Source organism: Drosophila teissieri, chromosome 3R, assembly GCF_016746235.2.
Source record: "Drosophila teissieri strain GT53w chromosome 3R, Prin_Dtei_1.1, whole genome shotgun sequence".
NCBI lineage: Eukaryota > Metazoa > Arthropoda > Insecta > Diptera > Drosophilidae > Drosophila > Drosophila teissieri.
In genome coordinates, this window is record NC_053032.1 from 8,900,399 (window position 1) to 8,916,340 (window position 15,942).

Consider the following 15,942-nt stretch of genomic DNA (forward strand, 5'->3'; position numbering starts at 1 on the left):
ACAACTTTGTTGCTGGTCCTGTGCGAATTTCGCATTCCCCTTCCGTCATACGTCATACGTCATACGTCGCCATTTTCATTTTCATTTTCATTTTTTTCCAATCCCGATCTTTTGTTCTTCTGCGTTGCACCACAATGTAGCTGTAGCTGCGGCTAGCGTTGGCAACAAAAGCCGCAGGCCCGAAAGGGGGAAGTGGCTAAAGCATTCTTTGTTTCTAGGCAATTTCAGTCACTTACCCCGGCCGTTGTTATTGCGACTTTTCCCATGCCATTCCCTTTGCCACACGTTGTCGCTGGCGATAAAACTGTTACTACTCGCAGCTACTGCCACAAAATACCAATGTCGTTGCTGCCGTTCGGTAAGTTGATGCTGCACGGCCCCGAATTTGGTTTAAGTTCCATTCTACTAAGGGACTCGAACTTATTATAGAAGTATTTTGACTTTAAGTACTAAGTTAGGTCTCTTTGAAACAAGGGGTATATTTTATGGTACTCCCCTAAAGTCATTGACTTATTTAAAAGTAGCTTTTTATTTCTTTCACATTTTGATATTTAACTGCTATTTCCTTCTCAAATCCCTTTTTTCCAAGTGTCGTACCGGTTCGTGTTTCTTTGGAGCTTAATCCGGCCCCACCTTGTATCCGTGTCGTGTGTGTTGTCTGTCTCCACTTGCCATAACAGCAAACTTGGCTACAAAACTGCTGCCAAAGCTCCAGCAGGCAGTGGTGTCCTTGCCAACTAACAGAGAAGCACATACGTGGATGCCATGGCAGACTCACCTTGGGCATATTGATGAGCCCAACACTTTAATTAGGGCGTCAATAAAATGGATAAATGCAGTCCGAGTCCGAGGTGCAGATATCAAACCACCCACACACAGTCTCCCCGTTGGCAGAAATTTAATTTGCCACTCACTTACACGCCACTTGGTCCTGCGGCATATTTGCACCAATTAACCAGAGCCGAGTCCTCACTGAAAATTACAATTAATAGTCCTGGCATTTTTCACTCCCTTTGTAGGTGGCACATGGGCCAGCAGTGCAGCTCTGAGCCAAGTCATTGGGCTGGACAGGCGTGCAAATCGCTATAAATTATGGTGTCAACTCAGGCCTAAATTAGTCCCGACACGCAGACAATGGCCAACACCTATGGGCAACTCGTACAGCTCGGGTTAAAGTGATAGTGTTGCGTACGGACAGTCTGTTCAGCACTTAAATATTATCCTGGATATCTATTTCGATTTCGAGTTCGATTTCTCGATTCAAATAAACACATTTAGAGGTAAAATTTAGGTAGGCACGTAATATAACATATTTAACGAGTTTGAAGAGGCCTACGGCTTCTTTACTATTTATTCATTACGTCAACTTGTATTGAATCACCTTCAATCTGTAGCGCATATATTATTCCGACGTAAGCTGTAACTTGTGTCAGAGTCCTTCAAGTGAATCGATCTATAATTAAGATAGCTCCGACCCTCCACTGAGCACCTAGTCTGTCTGGCAGCATGGAATGGCTTCATTACGGCCACGGCCCCTCGGCAATGGGCTGGAATCGCACTCTCAATGGAATCCAGATAATGCCGCCTTATTTGTTTATGAAATTGACCTGCGATTATCGCTGCGGCGGAAACAGAAACTCAGACGGGACAAAGGCAGGCATATTGCGTGTGTGCTGCCTCATGAATAATACATATGCTCGAAGTGGGCGTGGCATGTCTGGTTGTATGTCTGCCTGGATGTGTGTGTGCCCCCCACTCGCACAATAAAAGTTTTCCAACGGCGAAATCGTTTTGTTAACTTGTTCACAAGTGTCTGTGTGTGTGGGCCAACAACTCGAAAGTCTCTGTAAAGTCGTTTTCGACTCTTTCAGCGATCCCGCATTCTCAGCCTCCAGGATCTGTTGTGAAAATCCGTTTACACAATTTAACGCACAAGTTCGACACAAAAAAATGAACTTTCCACAAATGCATAAAACTTTTGTATTGACAATAAACGCCGACAGAAGACTTTCGAATATGGAAAATGCTGAAGACTTGTGATAACCAAAGGGGCATGGGATAAAAGTGCATGTATGGTATGGAAGTATGCGTGGTTCAACTCCGCATTCTCCGGAAGATAAAACCCGCAGGCTGCAATGATGCTCTCAAATAGGTTTAGTTTGTTGCGAAGTTGTTGAAAGCCAGTGAGGAAACGGAAAATGAGAGATGGAAACTACACCAAACGAAACGGTTTATTCAAGAATCTTTCATTTATAAATCATTTTGCACGCCTTTAAATGTATTTAATATTACTATGCTAAAAATATTAAATATATGTATGTATTAAATATATATATTTATAGAGGTTTTCATTTACTTTCTTTACCGGGTAACTGGTTATACAGGCTTAGATCTCAGCCTAAGAGAATGGTGACAACTTATGGGAAAAACTTTCCTAATACTTATTATGTATAATTCACTTAGGTAGCCAAGACTTATGACCAAAATTAAATTATTTAAACAAAACCATACATTTTACAAATCGTGCAATATATTGTGGGGAAGAGCCTGAGGAAAAAGTGCATTCACTTTTATGGCATTGGCTTTGGCGGACAAAAGCGTGCGAAATTCAATGAGCTGCAAAAAGCATCTAAAGTCGCTGCAGCTGCCAGATTTAAGCCAAGAAAAAGGTCAGACCGGCAGCTGCGGGCAGCCAACCTGCATTTGGCCCACACTTCCAACCTGTTTGGAGTTTTCTCACCAAAAGAAATAGTGCATATATATTTGAAAAAAACCCGAAAGTTTGGAATCCAACTGGAAGTTGACTGCGGTCTGAGCAGGCGGCAGACAAATTGTGCTCGTAAATGCTTTAAATTGTGCACTCCGCTCGGTTCAAATTGAAGTTGGCAAGAAAAAGTGGAGCCGCGACGAGAACAAAACACGGCAAAACAAAAGTTGGCCAAGGAGCGTGCAAAAAATTGCGGAGCGCGTTAAGAAAAATGTTTCTGTAAGCTGTGAACAAATGCGCGACAATATTTCTGTGTGCGGCCAATGTGGAAATCTCCGCTTTAAGTTGCTCAACACCTTTTCCTTTTACCTTTGAGTGGGTGTGCTTTCAGTGGCTGGAGTTTTCCCGCACTTCTCGACTGCAGCCGGGAAAACGAGAAATGCCACCAGCAACACTTGCCTTTTTCCGGTTTCTTGTGGCGGCATGAACTGGGTTGATAACCCGAAACCGAGTGCCACTTAAGCCCAAAGCCAAAGGGCTGGCCACAGAGAAACTAGTTTCTTGATACATTTCTATGAACATTTTAGAAATAGTATACAAAAAAATATCAACGTGGTATTGAGTCTACTTTCAAAAATAATAGCCAGGCAATACTTCATTCGTTATGCATTTGGGTTTTACCTTGAACCAACCTCTTTTCAAACGAAGTCCATTTTTTTCGTAGTGCATGAAGTGCACACTTGAGTTCTCTGCGGCTGCAACAATTGCAAGGTGTTAAATGTCAAACTGTTAAGTTAATACAGCAGCCACCTCGACTTTTCAACTTCAGCCTCTGAACTTCCGGGGTGTTGGATTTTTCAATTTACGGCCTCCCGTTTCCCGCCTCCCGTTCTAATGACCTGTTTTTGAACTGATATTAAGTAGCATTAGGACACCGCTCTGGCTGGGCCAGTGATTTAAGCGCTTTTGAGCGCTTTAAGGCCTCCACAAGGTCAAGTCGGCTGGAAGTTTGATAAGGGCGGAGCGAATTCAATAAACGCGCTGACGCAAGTTCTAATTGGGCCGGTGGAAATAAACCAAGCGAAGCACTTAAATTAATTAAAATATCATTTTGGCAGTCGCGGAAAGAAAACACAAGAACACCGCCTCTAAGAATCCTTTTTTGTCAGCTGGACGACAAAGTGAAATCGAAATGGCAAACAAAGCTCGAAATTAGATGGTTCCAGGCATTATTGTCAGAATAACATTTCCCCCCCTGTTGCTGATTTTTTTTTGTGCGCCTTCTGAAGGTCGTAAATAATTTATGTAAACTTGAAGGTTTGCAGCAGGAGAGGGTGGTGGGCAGGGCGGGAGTGGGCGTTGTAGGGTGGGTGGTAGGAGGTGGGAGACGGAAAATGGCAGTGGGAATTGTCGCAGACTCCTTTACACTTTGATGCTGCTGTGTTATGAATAATAACTTGGACTTGGTCCGCCCAGCCGCCTTCTTTTTGTTATTGTGCGTTCGAATTTCGCGTCACTCTCGTGCCATCTCGCTCTTGCGCCTTCTCCGTCTCTCTTCTGCATTTGGCAAGGCTTTGAATATTTTACGCCGGCATAAATAATTTAAAACAATGGAACACACGTAAAAAGGGAAAAGGATAATGCAGCAGACGGACAAGGTTTTCCGAAAAAGCACACAAACGGGACAAAAGTGAGAGCGAAAAAACAGGGCAAAAGAACAGGAAGATAAAAATAAAAATTTATATATATTCCTTTTTTAACATGGCCCAGAGATGCTGGCCCAAAGACCCACAGAAAGTGCTGCAGTTCACAGTCGGGATAAAGGGGAAAAGGGGAAAATGGGAAAATGGAAGGGGGAAAGCGAACACCACCCACTTTCGACCTGAGCGCAACACTTGACATATGCGCCGCCCTTTGACCTCTTTCCCAGCTGCGGGGCGGTGGAATTCCTTGTAAATGAGAAGGCAAGGCGGCCAAAACATTTGACGAACGGCAAAAAATGAAATGTAAATGCTGAAAATGTTGTCTTTGCCGCGTGTGAGCCTGAGTCTTTGCCTCTCTCCTTTTGAGCCCCTCTAAGCCAGTGAGTGATGGCGGCTCAAAGAATGTCAACACACACAAGGCTCACGCACAGGCACTCCGCCCTTAGACAATTTCACTTTGACTTAACAAATAGAAAATCATTTATTCTGCATGCGCGAACGAGGACGCACTGCCATTCCGGATTCGATTTCCCACAGATGAGGGGAGCACTCAAAAAAATGCACAACGTTTTCAAGAAGTTTGTACTAGAAGCAAAGAGCCTAAAATTAATTAAAAGTATGATCAATGATCAAGTTTTTCATACTTAAATGAAATATTAAGTTTTCCCAAACGATACATTTAAGCCAATAATTAAATACGCATTCTTATTTTTTTCTGGTTTGAATAGAGTATTATTATAGCTCAACAAACGCTTTGAATCAGTTTGGTGAAATATATGTATAATTCCAATATATAAGTCAGTATACTTTGAGAAGTTAAGTAGCGACTTTTCTCTCAGTCCAAGTTAGAGGCAGATGGGAACTCATCCGGAGCCCGTCTCCGTCGTGATTTCAGTCCCGTGTCGAGCCTTTAGATTTATGCGCATTTTGCATATTTCTTTTCCTCCTCATTTCAACAGCAACAAAAGTGACTTTGGCTTCGCTCCTGATTCAGCAGCTTTTTCCATTTTCCTTTTTTATTTGTGAGGGATGGCGCTCCAATTTTCATTGCGCGACTTTTATGACTTTGCCTGCCGCTGCTTTTGACTTTTATCGAATGCAAATTGTTTTATAATAATGCAATCAAATCTTTGTCAACTCTGTTTATTGATGTGTTTATTTTGTTTCGGTTTTCCTGATAATGCCGGCAGCTGAATAACGTTTAACGAGTGGAATAAATTTCAAAGGGAGCCACTTGAGTGTCAAAGTTAACAAGCTTACAATGTTTACTAATAGGTTTCCCCCGGGACCTATGGGATTGGTTTGAATAATTTTATTTAGTAAGATAACAGTATTCCCTTTGTTGACTTAGTAACTGTTTTGGAAGTTAAAAAATGTCACGCATGCAATTCTGCTGTAAATCTTTCTTATTATTATAGTTTATCTACCCTTTTCACATACATAGCTTAAAAACTTTAATGTAATTATTTAGGACAAGCCTTTTGCGCTGAACATTTTGTACACGTACAAGCCAATTTAGTCAGATTTTCAGGTTTTCTTTCCCAGCAAGTACAATAATTCCAATTCTTGGCATATTCCACGTTACATAAATAAATAAAAATTGAACCCTTGGAGCCGGAAAGTCCCATGTAACCCCTTTCGAATCCCAATCTTGGCAAGACCTGCACTGGTGACGTGACTAAGCCGGAATGGAAAAGACCACCCAGTGATACCGAGGCATTTGCTGCAGCGTCTCTGCAAATGCTGCCTTACTGGTACTTACACTCTTTTATTGTTTCCTGATTTCACTCGTTTTTGCTGGAAATGTACTTAAATCACGGGAAACGTGCCAAGCAACCAAACAAGGACAATAACAACAGAAGGCGACAGTTGCGAGGCGAAGGAGGTCACTAGATGGTGTTTTAAGCTGTCGTGTTTTAATGAATCGATCATCAGCCGGCGTCCTGCGAAAATAACAAATTTTATGTATCGCACAGCGGTAACTACAATTATGGAAAAACATCAATGACAATGGCAATGGTAATAACAACTACAACTACAACGCCATTACCAACCAGCCCCAACAATAACAACAGCGTGATACAGCAAGAACAATAACAATAATTGTATTTACACATAATTGACCATAATCCCCAGCAGCATTCTCGTTATTCAGACCCCGTCCCCTCGAACGACAGATTTTTACACCCGCTTCTAGCAGATTCGGGGTATATTATATTTTGGGTAAATGTGTTACTCGACATTCAAAGAAATGCCCTATAATAAATGTCCAATAATTCAATAAATAAAATGTAATCTGATTAATTCCTTTTATTTAATTAATAAAAATGTTTAATGATTTCACTTGATAATGGTCTGATCTTGTTTAAGTGTCCAGAGGTATAAGTCCTGAATCAGTCGAGTCTAGCGTTGAACTTGTTCAGCAACAAAGATTGCTTGAATTCCAGCATAAGCTAGACTTCCGCGTAACTGAAAATTGGACAGTTTTAAAAGTCTGCAATTACTGGGTAATTTTCAGTCGTGCCGATGTCCCCGAATCTCGCCTCGTGTTTTTCTCTGTGGGCTCTTGTTTTCCTTGTTTTGGTTAAGGCAAGCCCAGCTCAACACCCAATTCGGATGGTTGCCCATGAAAATGGCCGCAGGCGACATTTTATGTTGCTGTTGCTGTAGGTGTTGCTGTTGCTGTTGCGATGCCAGTGTCCTGTTGGTAATGTTGTTTTTACCGAGTGAGCTCTGTTCGCATTGTCCGACTGCAGTTAAATTTAAATGCCGTAGGAGGCGGCAAGACTGCCTCTCGACCCTGGGCCATAAATTAAATAAAATGAAATGAAATAATTCGGTCACGCACTTTCAATTGTTGACATTTGCCCTAACGGCTCCGCCCGGAAGAGTATTATTACGGATAATCCGGGCGGGCTTTAAGTCGCTACATTGATCCAGTTGGAGTCGGGAAATCAATGTTTTGTACGCCGACCCATGCAAATGGTCGGAGCTCCGTGTAGTTGGCAGTGCTGCATATTTATGGGCCGGCGAATGTCGGCAACATGCACACTGCGAAATCCACTTCATGACCGAAAATTAGTTTTAACCCACAAAATAATCCCGAATGACATAAGGATGGCCTCCTGGCTTTCTGGTCTCCGGGCGGAGAGCGCGAACATAAAAACGCGGCAGCCACAGCGAACATATTACAGTGGCGGACCCTTCGGAACCTTCGCCCTGCCGTAGTCCTTGTTTGCCGGAAGTTGTAAAGCTGCCATTTCTCGGCCATGTTGTTGATGTTGCCACTGCCACCGACTTGGCTTTTCGAGCAACGATTCGCGGCCTCGTAATGCGGTCATTGTTATTGCAATTGTTGTTGCCCGCGGGTAGCTCGGGTAGTTGGGTAGTTTGGGTAGTAGCGCATTTGTTGTATTAACTTTTTCCAAGTAGCATGCAGCAGCGGCAGTGGCAACACCAACACCAACACCAGCACCAACAATACCTCTCGAACGCCACCCCCAGCGTGGGCCATAATTTATTAAAGCCTGCACCAGAGTGCTCCAGCGTCGGGCCGGCGCCCCCGGCACACAATTGAAATTTAAGCAGCAGCAGCGGCTGCATGGCTGTGCCAGTGGGCAAGGGCAGGGGGCAGAGGGTAGGGGCAGGGGGTAGGGGCAGAGGACCAAGATGGCAGAGGGCAAGGGGCAGCGCTCCAGCGAAGTAGCAGAAAATGCGAAACACTGGAGGAATCCTCCACTCACATCCTTCGCCCCTCTTGCAACGCGCCACCAGGGAAAATGGTAATCGAAATGTTCGCCGCACGAATCAACGCAAACAAGGCGCACTGAGAAAAATGCCATGACACTTATTTATTATTCAACTATATCAAATGTCGTAGCGAACGCATTCGAAGGAATAACAAGGAAATTTTAAAACCACTGTTCCCTCTTTTTCCTCATAACTTTCACAACTGTATTCCAATTTTCCTGTATTAATTGTACTCGCAAGAGGATCAGTGAATATTATTAATTATAAGATATTAGTTGTCAGCAACAAGGATACAATGCAATTTTTGCCCCATTTGAAGCTCCAGTTCTCCAGTGCAGCGCTGAGCAGCATTGGGAGTTGGCCTGCAACACTGGACAATTCCCAGTTCCCAGTCAATGTCTTGCCTGCCTTGCCAGATTTTTTTCTGGCCTCTTTCTGCAGTCAAAGTTTTCGGTCGAAAACTTTTTGGGGTTCGGGGAAATAATTCATGAAACATGGCGAGCGCGAAACGCGAAACGCGAAAAGCGAACATTTTTGTGCCTGTGCCGAATCTGATTGTGACACAAACGAATTGTTCTGGTTGTCGTCGTCGGAGTTTTGGATGTAGATGTGACTGTGGAGGAGGAGCAGGAGCAGGAGCAGTAGCTGGGCTTGAAGGTGGGACAGGAGAACAGGAACAGGAACGGGAACGGGAACGCCGGTCGGTCGCATATTTATGTGCCTATTTCGCTTTTTTCTATGTGGCTGGGAGCATTACTCTTCTTGGCATGCAAATTTATGGTGTGTCCCAAAACAATTGTTATTGTGTTTTCAACTTTTGCTTGATTTGTGTGTTTTAAGTGATTCCAAATGGGTCGCCGGGGATTGAGCGGGTGTCCTCGGGGTCTGTTGGCAATTTGCGGCCGTAAGATCCCCATCCGCCGACCACCGAAGTCCTTGGTAATATCTCGGCTGTCATCGAGCCAGACGCGCGCTGCATATCTCAATGCAATTCTAGGCACCCACCCAATAACCATAAAACACTTTAAAGTCCAGCCAAACTTGCTATTTTGTCCGCTGGATTCCCCACTGACTTTTGTTTATTCCGCAAACAGTATTTCCGCAAACAGTTCGACTGGCAGTCCGGGAAACTTCTGCGGCCATGCAATTGTAGCCACCACTCTGGTTACGTCTCGGTTTTGGGCAGTAGGCCACTTCCTGCAGTCGCAGTTGCTCCTCCGCGGAGTAAGTTCAGCTGCGTCCGCATGCAATTCGTGAATTTTTGAAGGCACTTCTTTTGTTATTCCGGCTCCGGAATCTACCTCTCGCTCCTCCGCCTGCTGTTTTCCCCTCCAACCCGACGTGCAATATGCAAACGGTCATTTCGTTAATGAGCGTGGGGGTGGTGGTGGTTCAGGGGTGAACAAGAAAAATTCAGCAGCAGCAGCGAACTACATACAACTTTTACGGGGCATCCGGCGGATGAAGAGGGTTTACAGAAGCAGGGTGAGGAGCAGGAGGAGCTGGAGGAGCAGCTGGCGGAAGGACCATGACCGGTAGGCAGTGGCCATAAAGCCGACTGCTTAGATAGACAGCAGCCCGTGCTCCCAGTCGCTGCTGTCCGGATGACTTGGTTTATTTTACGTAATGAAATGAAATTGAAATGAATGTTTTATAAACGGTCTGTTTTTCCCACTCCACCCATATCTCTCTATCTCACTCTTGCAGAACATAAAATTATGATAAAAACTAAGAGCTGCATATAAACATAATTGCGATTTTTTGCCACCCAGCACCTCATTCGTGTCGGATTTTTCAATGAAAATCATTGTAAATGCTTTAAACAGTTCACCGTGAATTAACATAATTAAAACGCCGGCATAAATATTTATGAGCAATTTGTAATTACGCTCAAAAAGACAAATACGACGGAACCAAAATATTTGAGCGACTTTACACATTGCATTTGCATACAATTGTGCGACATAAAAATATACGTATCGCAATACTTCGTAAAAGGATGGCGAAGAACAGAGTCCGGGATTTAATTAAATTTAACTTAATGTTGTCACCACACGAGGCTTGCTGCTGCTTGTTGCGTGTTGCAAGTTGCTGCTGCTGCTGCTGCTACTGCTGCGGCTTTTGGTTGGAATTCGGTTATTAAACATTCTGCGGGTGAATTTCCTCGTGGGACTCGTATGCCAAAAATGTATTGAATTCAATAAGTATGGATACCACAATGTTGCCTTGCTCGCTGCGAAGAATAATGAGTTTGGTAGAACCTACCTGTTAATCAGATCATTGACCGTTACATCAGCGGATCCTTGGATGAGCGGATTTCATCTCTGCCATCCTGAAAGTTCATTAAATCCATTTTTAGGGATGTCATCCATCTTTCTAGGTCACCGAAGAAGTATCGCAAGGCGAAGAGACTTTTTGCCTAATGTAATACTGGATATGTACTTTTGGATATGTACTCACTTTTTGATTTTTAATCTCATAATTAAAGTCCAGACTAGACTTGTAGTCAGTTTCTCCTTTAAAAGTACGGCACACCCCAACTGATCTATTCAGAAAAAATTATATTACCCCCAATAAATGTGTGTTTTGTAACCCCCTCCAGACGGCTAGATCAATTTCCTCTGCACCTCTTAATCCGCTTAATCTCGAAGCCCCAATAACTGATACTGAGCAGTCCCATTGATACAATGTCCTTTATACGAGTACGCCAAGTGTAAAAATGGACTAGAAAAAGAACCGTACTGTCGTTAAATCTATATTTAGTATTATTATGTATGACACAGTTGTGCAATTGACTTATTCAGCTTAGCATGCACTTTATTGAAAACTCTTGAATGAATATGCTCTTATTTCTAATTGCAGGTTCCACCATTAAGGGCGTCGTGGCCATTCTGAATTGTATCCTAGCACGTCAGCTGTGCTTCGAGGATCCCTCATGTTCGGCCATTTTGGAAATTATACCGCGCGTCTGCGGGCCCATTCCAGGTAAATAAACAAACCAGTCATTCAGTCAAACATATTGAAATCAAATCGATAATTTTGCCGCGCCCTGATGAAATGTTTACACAAAATCTATGGGTTTTTGTGTCAAGTGTTTGCGGAGCTCTCGAGCTTCCACCTGCGGCGTTCAACGCTGATTATGCACAAGTTTTGGTCATTTGAGAATTAATTTCCGCTGCCAGTGCGAGTCGGTTGAATATATTATATTCTTTCATCGTTATTTGCTTGGGGCTTACAGTTTGTTGTTGTGGCTGCTTCGACAACTGTGTAATTATTTCAGCAATTTTTGAGGGCTTCGTGAGCAGGCGCGCGTGCAATAACACAGTAAATAAAGTGTACACTGTACACTTAAAGCGCAACAGAGACCGCGAAGGAGATCGACCACGAAACGCCAGCGAATGGCATTTGAATATTCAAATGCCCCCGAGAGTTTCAACGCCGTCGAGTCGAGTGATGGCCTGTTTCTGCAGTACCTTGTAGAAGAAGGGAGATGGGGTGCATTGCACCCGAGTGCACAGGGCGTATGAGTAATATTTCGAGGCACATATTGTGTATCGTATATAAACACATATAAATATGTTTCTTCATAAAATTGGGTATAGTTTGACTGTATTCTAGGATATTTAGAACATTTTTATAGAAATCACATATTTTTGTAGGCTTCCAATCTAAAGTAGGCCCCATTGTATATGAATAGTTAATCTGCTATTCGAATGATTACGCTTTAAGTATCACTTACACTCAAGCTAGTGGGTATTTCTTATTTAACATTTGACTTTTAATCTTCTGTTCTGTTTGTTTTCCTCTAAAAGAGTGAATGTGTGTGTGCGTGCGGTAAGCGCACATGACCTGAGGGGGCAAAATGAAAAAGAAACGCGTGGCTGAGGGCGTTCTCCTTACCCGAGCGCCCACCTCATCCCCACCCTCCGAAAACCCACTGACCCACCTGTCAAGCCGAGCACCCGCCCACCTGGCCACCCATTCGTGCACCTTCCACTTCCACCTATTCACTCTGCCGCTCAAACAAAGGCCGGCGACGAACGAATGAGCGCGCCGCAGAAAAAGTTAATTTATAAATTATTCAGTAATTTGTTTTAGACTCTGCTTTAGCTGCTACCCATCCCACCGCAGCAGCAACAACAATGGAAATAAATTTCTTTTGTGCCTGGCTTTGATCCGCCCCTCATTCAAAATGTCTATCTAAGCCAGGACTTCTCCGCGAGCACTATCCACCGACCACTCATTCCCGGTTCATCGTCATGGTCGCGTAGTTTGCGTCCGGGGGAGTTCCGAGGAGTTGCGGGGAGCTCCGTCCCGAGTATCGTGCGCATAAGTCCGCTCTTATATTTAATTATTAATGTTCATTCGGTCCGGCTAGCGTCTTGTGGCATTTCTCAGCTCCAGAGCTCCAGAGCTGCAGAGCTGCAGAGCTCCACGGAACGCCATGCCATCATCATCCGGCACCACGTTGGCTTCCATTTAAGTGGCTTTCACCTTTGTGCGGCTGCGGAGCAGCACGGCGAAAAAATCGCATTTAAAACGGAGCATTCTCGGCTTTAGTTCGCTCAAGGCGAGCTTTCTCTTTTATGCACTCAGAAAAAGAATCAACATTGGAGGTCGGAGTGTATATCAACTTGAAAATGGACTAGTCCCAACTGAATATGACTGTATGAACGTTATTAAGGACTTTCTACTTCCCATTTTCTCTTACTTGTCAAATCAACTGTAGCTTAATGTATAAATTGCAAAATATATACTAGGATAAACTTATTGTGTGTCTGTTTCTATGTGTACGACCTTTGGCTTGCAAAGTATAGTAAGTTCTTTGTAAGTGCTGAAGAATGTTTGCAAATAAGACTTCAAAAATGAAAGTTGTCTCATATTTTTCAGGGTGTACCTGTATTTTATTTTGGTTTCCTTGCCACCGCAGCTCATTTCCGTTCTCGAAAAAGCAGAGAATCGAATACACAGGCTATACCCGTTACGGCTGAGGCTTGGACCACTCGACGCAGAGGATCAAGTGGTCGTAGCCGTGGCCATTAAGGACTTCAATGGCAGCAGCTGCATCCTGACGGAACTTGAAGTGCACATAGGCGAATCCCTTGCAGAGGCCGGTGTTCTTTTCGCGCGCCAAATACATCTTGGTGTGCGGTCCGATTTTCTTCACCAGCTCCTCGAGATCAGCCTCGGTCATGGATTCCGATAGGTTTGAGATGCGAACCGCCGACGAATCGTCCCGTTCCCGTCCGCGTCCCCAATTTTTGCCGCCAGGCCCCCCTCCGCCGTCCTTCATGAAGGGCGGGACGTATTTTCCCGTCTTGCTGGGATCACTTATAGCGGCAGCTGCAGCGGCATTGGCCTTGGTTTCCATCATGGTCTTGCTGTCCATGGAGGTGCCCTTGTAGGGGCAATTGACACTCCAGTGCTCGCCGTTGCAAATGCGGCACTTGGCGATGTTCTTGCCGGGATCCAGTTGGGTTTCGTGGGTCTGGTCGAACTCTTTGGAGCCGATGAACTGCATAAAGATCTCCTCGGAGGCCATGGTCGTCTGGGAGTTGGGACCGGGCTTGTCCAAGCGGGAATCCCCAAACTTTACCCAGCTGCGGCGACGAGCCACAGCCTTTGGAACAATCTGCTTCTCGATCTTGAAGGTGCGCACCACCTTCACCTTCTTGCCATCGTCGTTGAACTTATACTCCGTTACGTACTTGTAGTCGCCCTCGATGTACTCATTAGAAGGGGGCAGTCCATCTACATAGTCCGCATCCACCTCATCGGCCCAGGAAGTATTGAAAGCTTTCATTTTCTATGATTTTCCACACAACCGGTCCAAAATGAATCAAAAACTTAGAGATCTCAAAATCACCACTTGAATGTTACTAGAGACGTACAGGTTAGCCTGTTGCGATGAGATGTGTTTCAGAAATCCCTTTTAATATAAGGTACTTCGAATTTCAATTTGTAAAGTAAGCATGTGCTTCAACATGGTTTGTTAATAATAAATACACCAACTCGTGCAATACGATTGCATTGCAGCTGAAACTTACTAAGTCCAAATCAATTTGGTTAATATACGTTTTTAGTTTTATATGCAGTGCTCAATAATTTTAATTATTTTATTGAACTTATTCAGTAAACAAATAAGTTCTTATCTCTGGCTTAAACAAGAGCGCAAATAATCGCTCTCCCATTGATAAGAGTCCAGTTGAGACCAAGCTGAAACATAATCAGCATTCAAGCTGTTAGTTCACTTTCACTGCTCTAATCTGTCGGTTGTTCTATTGACATTAATATGATGCTTTTGAAGCACCCGAAAACCAGACAATTAATAGAAATCAATGAGTTTTGGCTCCGTGATCATTGTCGATGTGGGGAGTGCCTAAATTTGGAAACAAATCAGAGGCGATACGATGTCTTAGATATACCAGCTAATGTGATGCCGCTGAATGTCAAGTACGAGGGGATGAATCTACAAGTGCATTGTAAGAAAAACAGATATAAAGTGCACCTAGCTTCGGTTTAATTTGGCTGCAATTTTAGGGAGCGATGCTCACCAGTCGAGCTATGACCTGGACTTCATCTTTGACTCCCAGCTGGAGAGGTTGATAGGTCGGCGATCAAAGTCCACCAATCTGACACCCTGGAATCGCAGCATTATCTTGCAAAACGAGCGGCACTTACGATTCCCATTGCCCCAGCTGGTTTCCAGTGATAATGAAGTCAGGTCGCTGGTTGAATCTCTTGTCCGGTACGGCATTGTCTTTATCGATGATGTGGCTCCCACTGCTAATATGACAGAGTTGGCTCTGCGGCGAGTTTTTCCCCTTATGAAAACGTTCTTTGGCGAGATGTGGACTTTCAGCGATAACCCCGATCACGCAGATACCGCTTACACCAAGCTTCATCTGGGTTCCCACACAGATAATACCTACTTCAGCGATGCAGCCGGATTACAGGCTCTACATTGCATCGAGCACTCGGGATCAGGTGGCGAAAACTTCTTTGCGGATGGTCTGCATGTGGTCCACGAACTGAAACGCCGGTATCCCGCCGCTTATGATGTACTGTGCAGGGTACCAGTTCCTGGAGAGTATCTCGAGAAAGGGGAGAACCACCGCCACACTGCCCCCATTATACAGGTGGATCCACTGACTCAGGAATTTGTTCAACTCAGGCTGAATGTATACGATCGCGCTGTGTTTAATACCATCCCCCAATCCGAGATGGCCGAGTTCTACGAGAGTCTTCGCCAGCTTTTGCTGATTGTTCGGGATAAGGAACAGCAGTGGGCTCTGAAGCTATTTCCCGGCAGCATTGTGCTCTTCGACAACTGGAGAGTGCTCCATGGTCGAGAGGCTTATACAGGAAGTCGCACCATGTCCGGTTCTTATGTGCAGCGCACGGATTTTCTCAGCAAGGCTCGAGTGTTGGGAATTATTGACTGAAGTTTCGTTTAATTAAAAGTTATTACCAGAAGAAAGACAACCGCGAATATTTGGGCATCACTATTTTTGTTAAAACAAGATAGAAAGCTAGCTAGTAAGCTAGCAAATAACTGATTTATACTGAAATATAACCATTTATGATCAGAAACAAATGAACAATGATTTATTTTCTATAATTTCTAATTAATGTACCGGAATATTCCTGTGGCAGCTATATGATATGTGGTCCCAACCGGCCCATTCCGAATTACATACTTTCCACAATGGGAAAGATTCATGCAGATAGCTTTGAAACTGACTCCTTCACGGCGATGTAAGAGTCTGTATGAAATCATTA

At 44.0% G+C, this 15,942-nt stretch overlaps 3 protein-coding genes across 3 annotated transcripts in view; 2 read left to right on the plus strand and 1 right to left on the minus strand.

Moving 5' to 3' along the window:
* The window catches only part of LOC122620617, a 74,635-nt gene that overhangs the window by 29,687 nt on the left and 29,006 nt on the right, over positions 1 to 15,942 (plus strand). The window contains exon 3 of the mRNA XM_043798177.1: positions 11,023 to 11,145. Within this exon, the coding sequence (XP_043654112.1) occupies positions 11,023 to 11,145 (123 nt within the window). The remainder of the gene's footprint in view (positions 1 to 11,022; positions 11,146 to 15,942) is intronic.
* On the minus strand, positions 13,033 to 14,061 carry LOC122620616 (eukaryotic translation initiation factor 3 subunit G-2). Its single transcript, XM_043798176.1, has one exon. The coding sequence runs from the start codon at positions 13,961 to 13,963 to the stop codon at positions 13,142 to 13,144; it is 822 nt and encodes a 273-aa protein (XP_043654111.1). The 5' UTR covers positions 13,964 to 14,061; the 3' UTR covers positions 13,033 to 13,141.
* LOC122620615 (trimethyllysine dioxygenase, mitochondrial) lies at positions 14,426 to 15,718 on the plus strand. Its single transcript, XM_043798175.1, has 2 exons — positions 14,426 to 14,642; positions 14,701 to 15,718. Exons 1-2 carry the CDS (start codon positions 14,453 to 14,455, stop codon positions 15,603 to 15,605), a joined length of 1,095 nt encoding a protein of 364 aa, XP_043654110.1. The 5' UTR covers positions 14,426 to 14,452; the 3' UTR covers positions 15,606 to 15,718.

Bases quoted from the DNA above. Each gene is read 5' to 3' on its own strand.
- LOC122620616 (XM_043798176.1), bottom strand. From the start codon at position 13,963: ATGAAAGCTTTCAATACTTCCTGGGCCGATGAGGTGGATGCGGACTAT.
- LOC122620615 (XM_043798175.1), top strand. From the start codon at position 14,453: ATGATGCTTTTGAAGCACCCGAAAACCAGACAATTAATAGAAATCAAT. The intron at 14,643-14,700 runs GTAAGAAAAACA...CTGCAATTTTAG, and splicing joins GATGAATCTACAAGTGCATT to GGAGCGATGCTCACCAGTCG.